This window comes from Osmerus eperlanus, chromosome 12 (genome assembly GCF_963692335.1).
Source record: "Osmerus eperlanus chromosome 12, fOsmEpe2.1, whole genome shotgun sequence".
Lineage (NCBI taxonomy): Eukaryota > Metazoa > Chordata > Actinopteri > Osmeriformes > Osmeridae > Osmerus > Osmerus eperlanus.
Window position 1 is genome coordinate 18,403,833 of NC_085029.1, and position 6,000 is coordinate 18,409,832.

Consider the following 6,000-nt stretch of genomic DNA (forward strand, 5'->3'; position numbering starts at 1 on the left):
AATGATCCAATTTTCCTGCACGACGGGAGAACAAGCAGTAAGGGCCCCTCTGGGAGTCAAGGGTGTGTGTGAGAGAGAGAGAGAGAGAGAGAGAGAGAGGCTTAGCTGGCACAGAGAGCCATAAACTGGGTCTGAGTCATACTACATAGGGTTAGGGTTAGTGTCTGAGTCATAATACCCTAACCCTGCATACACTAGCAGTTTAATGATGCAGCGCAGGAAGGAAGGTGGACAAGTGGAGTGAGCATGCCCAGTACTATCCAGCTCTGAGCACAGATAATGTGGAGGGGATGTTAGGGTGTGTTTTTTTAGGAATCCAATAACATAATCTTGTGTGGATTAATTCCTGACTGCTGTTGCTGCAAGGCCTTCAGGGAGTGTAATCAGAAGGCCTCATCTGCTAATCTGCAGTATAAATGTAGTTCCATTAAAGTGTCATTGGGGGAACTTCTCTACTCTAGACTACAGCAGAAATCTTTGTCTTATCTAAATAAGGGACAGACAATTGTTGGGGAGGTTGTGTGTATAGATTGTGCGAGCGTGTGTGTGTAGGTGTGATTCATGCACCTCTTAGTGTGTGAATACCATGTTCCTGGTGCTGGTCCCTGTGTTAACACCTTGTTGTTCTTCCCTGCTGTAGTGCTGCAAGAACCACAGGCCCCTTCTGCCCCCCGCAGGCCCCCTTCTGCCCCAGATGGGGGCCAGTTTGGCACCTGCTGCCCCAGGCATGACCCTTCCCGCCCCGCCTGCCCCGCACATACGCAGCAGAGCCCCGGCTAAAGGCAAACTCTTCAGGTAAACCAGGAGGATTCTGTCTCCGGTAGACCAGGAGAATTATGTATTTTGTAGACCAGGAGGATCAGGTAGACTAGGAGGATCAGGTAGACCAGGAGGATCCTGTCTCAGGTACACCAGGAAGATCAGGAAACTAGGAGGATCAGGTAGATCAGGAGGATCAGGTAGACCAGGAGGATCAGGTAGACCAGGAGGATCAGGTAGACCAGAAGGATCAGGTAGACCAGAAGGATCAGGTAGACCAGAAGGATCAGGTAGACTAGGAGGATCAGGTAGACTAGGAGGATCAGGTAGACCAGGAGGATCAGGTAGACCAGAAGGATCAGGTAGACCAGGAGGATCAGGTTGACCAGGAGGATCAGGTAGACCAGGAGGATCAGGTAGACCAGAAGGATCAGGTAGACCAGGAGGATCAGGTTGACCAGGAGGATCAGGTAGACCAGGAGGATCAGGTTGACCAGGAGGATTAGGTAGACCAGGAGGATCAGGTAGACCACGAGGATCAGGTAGACTAGGAGGATCAGGTAGACCAGGAGGATCAGGTAGACCAGAAGGATCAGGTAGACCAGAAGGATCAGGTAGACCAGAAGGATCAGGTAGACCAGGAGGATCAGGTAGACCAGAAGGATCAGGTAGACCAGGAGGATCAGGTTGACCAGGAGGATCAGGTAGACCAGGAGGATTCTGTCTCAGGCTTCATAACCTCATCTGTTGCTAACTGTTTCACTTCACACAACAGAAGAGGCAGTCAAGTAAGAAATTCAATCATCCCACAATATGGCACAATATGTTAGTGTCAAAAAATAAACAGCACTTTTATGGAATGTTTAAAAAGATTGATGGTGATTGTAATTCGTAATAAACATGTTAGTATGCAGCCATGCTAGCGCTAAACACATAGGACTTTATCTGCATCTCTGAAGACAGTCAGAACTTGATGAGTTACTGCTTTACTGAGTTAGCAGCATTAAATATCACACTCACGCCAGACAACAGATGGAAAATGAACGCTGTTATTCGGAACTAGATTTGACAAAAAAGCTGAGTGCTTGAAGGAGTTACATACATGCAACCATGGCAACCTTGGCACTGTACATATATAACTCCTTCAAACTCTCAGCTTTTAAGATGTTTATTTACATCAGACCGGAAAGGAGGCAGGGTTTTTCCTTTAACAAGTTAAAGATTTATCAGGTATTAACTTTACCAACTTTACCAGTAAAGGCTGACAGAGTTGATAAATGTGTGTTGCATGCTTGTTGTTTCCCTGTGGTTTAAGGAGCAGCTCCCTGTCTCTAAGTCCCGCCCAGCAACACAGGGAAGCCAATCATCCCGGAACCAGAGGAAAATCACTCCTCATTGGAGGAGCCCGGGTTGCTGGCCACGCCTACAAGCACTTGCAGGAAGTAGATTGTACAGAGATGGAAGCGGAGACGTTGAGAGGGTGAGAAGTTGTAATTGTATATTGTATGTACTACTAAGACTCTTGGATAACGATGTTGCATTCTGTGCACGCTAGTCTATAGGATAGTACACTTTTCAAACAACAGGTCTCACTTACCTCCACTCACCCCCCCCTCCCTCCATATCCCCTTCCAGACCTCTGAGCCAGGTCTCTTCGAGAAGAGACTTCTTCAGTCAGTCTTCACAGCCAGTTGAAAGAGATCCGCTGAATGAGTATAGTACCAGTGTTGACTATGTCGCTAATTTTGTTTAATAGAATATAGCATAATAAACGCATTCTAAACAGCTGTTCAGGATGTATTATAATATCAATATAGATATAATAAAGGTGTGTTGTTTCATAAGCACATTCTCTTCTGGCCACTCAGCATTACGTAATGCACAGACAGATGTTCAGGAACAACCCTCTCCTCACTAGGATGGTTCTACTCCTCTACTAAATCAGCTGTTTATAAACTGCCCACTTTTTACATGTGAATTTGGTCCAGAGCTCCTTTAAGCCTGATAACTTGAGCACCTGTTATCTAAAATGTCTGTCATTAAAGCAAGTTTTCCCCCAGCAGCTCGCAATCTTGAAAGTGGCTGGCAATGCTCTTATTAGCATTCCAACCTGACCGAGCATCACAGACACTTGTAAGATGCACACACACACATACATGCGCACACACACAGAGGTAACACACACAGAGATGCACACAGTACCTAACTCTTTATATATGACCTATTTCCATAATTTACATTCTTAAACAGCACAGTGCTCAGCATTTCTTTCAAAGACTGTGGGGAGATCTCTTTTGGAGCTGCACACACACACACACACACACACTCATACACACACATACTTACACACACACACATACAAATAAACTGAAAATGTAGCTACAGCCCTTCATGGGGAATCTGCAGCCAATGGCAGTTACCCCTTATTGTGACTTCCCTGTCCTCAGGGATGAGGAGGGTTCCTATGATCAGCTGCTGACGTTCTTAGAGATAGTTGACTATTTGGGACTGTTTAACTATTGATAAACCCTGCCCACCCTGCCCATCTCTCAGGCCAGGCACGGCGTGACCTATTTCTCGACTTAACAGCCAAACAACACCAGCTATATACCCCCTCCACTTCTCTCCCCTCCCTCCAATCTCTCCCTTGTTGCCATGGAAACATCCTCTGGTCTCTGGGAATGAGAAATGAAAGGCTAGAAAGAGACAGCGGGGGAGAGAGAGGGAGGGAGGGAGGGAGGGAGGGAGGGAGGGAGGGAGGGAGGGAGGGAGGGGGAGAGAGAGAGAGAGAGAGAGAGAGAGAGAGAGAGAGAGAGAGAGAGAGAGAGAGAGAGAGAATGGGAATACAAGAACATAGAGATATGCAGTAGAAAGAGGGAGGGAGAAGGAAAGAGAAAGATGTTACAAAGTCAGAGAGCCCATCAACATTTTCAGGTTTGACAGTGGGTCCCTAGTGAGTATTGTCAGTGTCATTATACAATGTCAAAAACATATATATTTACCCATCCAAGATAAGGAATGAATTGAAGCAGAAATGTGTCATGGTGGTTTATTTTTAGATGTTAAAATATGCCTGAAGCTGCCTCCCCAGTGCCACATCCTGAATAGTCATTATATCATCATGTCATTATATTAACTCCGTTATGTTACCAGCAATCTCCATAGTCTGCAGTTAGCCTAGTAGGGTTACACCCCCTCCTCCCCCTTTTTTTTATATATATATACATATTTCTCATATCTGGGGTCTTTCAGGCTGTAATCACACAAGGTGTGCTGTTTGATAAGGACTCTCACTTCAAACAGATCAAACTCTCCACCCAGGTCTCCTCCTCCCTCTTCTCTCACCTGCTGGAGCAGTCAGATGCTGGGGGTGAAACCTGCACAGGGTCAGGGAGGCACCGGCTTTGATGCTAAACCTCTAAAGCTTGGATAAGGCAGCCATGAAAGAAAGGATTTCCAGTTAAACATTTATGCATCTAGAGTAGGCTGCCCATATTGGGGATTATAAATAATTACACAAAGATGATGAGTTCCTTGTGACTCTTTATGAGAATAGTTTCACCACCATAGATTTCTTCTGAGGATGTGTGTGTGGGGGGCAGGATTGGGTTTGGTTTCTGCATTTTAAGGGGAGGATTTTGAGAGTGTGAGCTCTCTCATTTTCTCTTTTCCTTTATTTCTCTCGCTCTCACTTTCTCTTAGAAAATGAGAAATGCAGTAGAAAGGTCTGAGAACAAAAGGTCATAATCTCCTTCCCTCTCCCTCTCTTTCTCCCCTCTCTCCCTCTCCTCTCTCTCCTCTCCCTCTCTTCTCCCTCTCCTGTCCCTCTCTTTCTCCCCTCTCTCCTGCTCCCTGTTCTCCCCAGGTCTGAGTACCCTGGGTCCCAGCAGGGCAGGGTGATGCCGTCCCCTCTGAGTGTGTGGGCTGCAGGACAGGGGTGGACCGAGGTCCCCTGCACCCGCCTGGACAGCGGAACACGCTCATCTCCTCCTGCCCCTCCTCCCTCCTCTCCTCCTCCCTCAGGCGTCCGGGCTCACTCCGTCCCCATCATCCCGTCCCTCCAGGGAGATAGCAGCGAGGACAGAGATGGCACGGCCAGCAGGAGCGATGGGTGGGGCTGTGATGCTGCTCCAGCCCCCCCCGGGGCCCCTCCTGGGCCGGGGTCCAGGGCTCCTTCCTGTCATGCCAGCGGTGGGGTCTGGCGGCCCGGGCCAGGAAGGAGCCAGTCTCTCATACAGCCTGCAGGTGCCTCTGGAAGGGTAGCAGAACCGGAGGGCCGGGTCAAACATGAGAGTGTGGTGGGCCCTGTGACAGCCCTGAGCTCGTACCAGAGCAGGAACACTGCCGGAGCAGCGCTGGAACCAGAGGGGAAGACCAGGCGCTGCTCACCCAGGGTCCACAGCTGTTCTAGGGTCGGGGGTCACCGGGCTGGAGGCCAGAGAGAGACCCAGAGCCACCTGCTGGCTGGAGGGACACACTGCCTCCCAGCTGAGCTTGCCAGAGGAAGAGGAAGTGCTTGTGCCAAACCCTCCGCAAGCTGATTGGATTATTTCCCACGGAACTACATGGAGAGTATCTGCCCACTTGAGAGGGTGGGGCTAAACAATGGACCAATAACAGGGGGCCGCTGCTCCTCTGCCAGACCACAGCAGACAGGACTGCTAACATAAATGTATTAATACTTTTAAGACAATGAATTATAAAAGACAACACACCCAATGTGAATAAATGTGAAACAATGCAGATGAATTTAAGAGACTGGGGTGGGAGCTTGATTCGAACCTGTACTAAAAAAGATAAATGATTTATACGCCACTATTTAAACAAAGCTTCTACTTAGAAACCAAAATAGTGTGTCATCTCAATGTTGTTTCTCTATTGTAAAGAAATCTAATTATATATGTCATATTATATGTCATATATATGTCAAATGTGACAAAATAAAGACTAAGACTACAGTGATTTTTTATTTATTTCTAACATCAACAGCATTTCTCTAGAAGTGATATCAGGGTTAGTGATATCAGCTCCACAAGGCTTTAAACTGAAACAGTGTGGTGGATTCTGTGTGGAGGGCATGCCTGCAGGCTGAGGCCTGGCGAGCCAGCAGGTCAGTCACCCGGATATCAGCCATGTTCAGAGACTCTGCCAGAAGGACTCCTGCCACACCAGCATATCACACAGCAATATCATCAGAACTCACTGAGCACAAGACAAATATTGTCAGTCACTGTTCCTGTC

The 6,000-nt window shown here is 47.7% G+C and overlaps 1 protein-coding gene across 1 annotated transcript in view; it reads left to right on the forward strand.

Moving 5' to 3' along the window:
* nrg3b (neuregulin 3b) overlaps nt 1-5,717 on the forward strand; it is a 137,539-nt gene extending 131,822 nt beyond the window's left edge. The window contains exons 7-9 of the mRNA XM_062475589.1: nt 641-795; nt 2,075-2,239; nt 4,625-5,717. Coding sequence (XP_062331573.1) covers nt 641-795; nt 2,075-2,239; nt 4,625-5,300 — 996 coding nt within the window. The 3' untranslated portion in view covers nt 5,301-5,717. The remainder of the gene's footprint in view (nt 1-640; nt 796-2,074; nt 2,240-4,624) is intronic.
* The last annotated feature ends 283 nt before the right edge of the window (nt 5,718-6,000 follow it).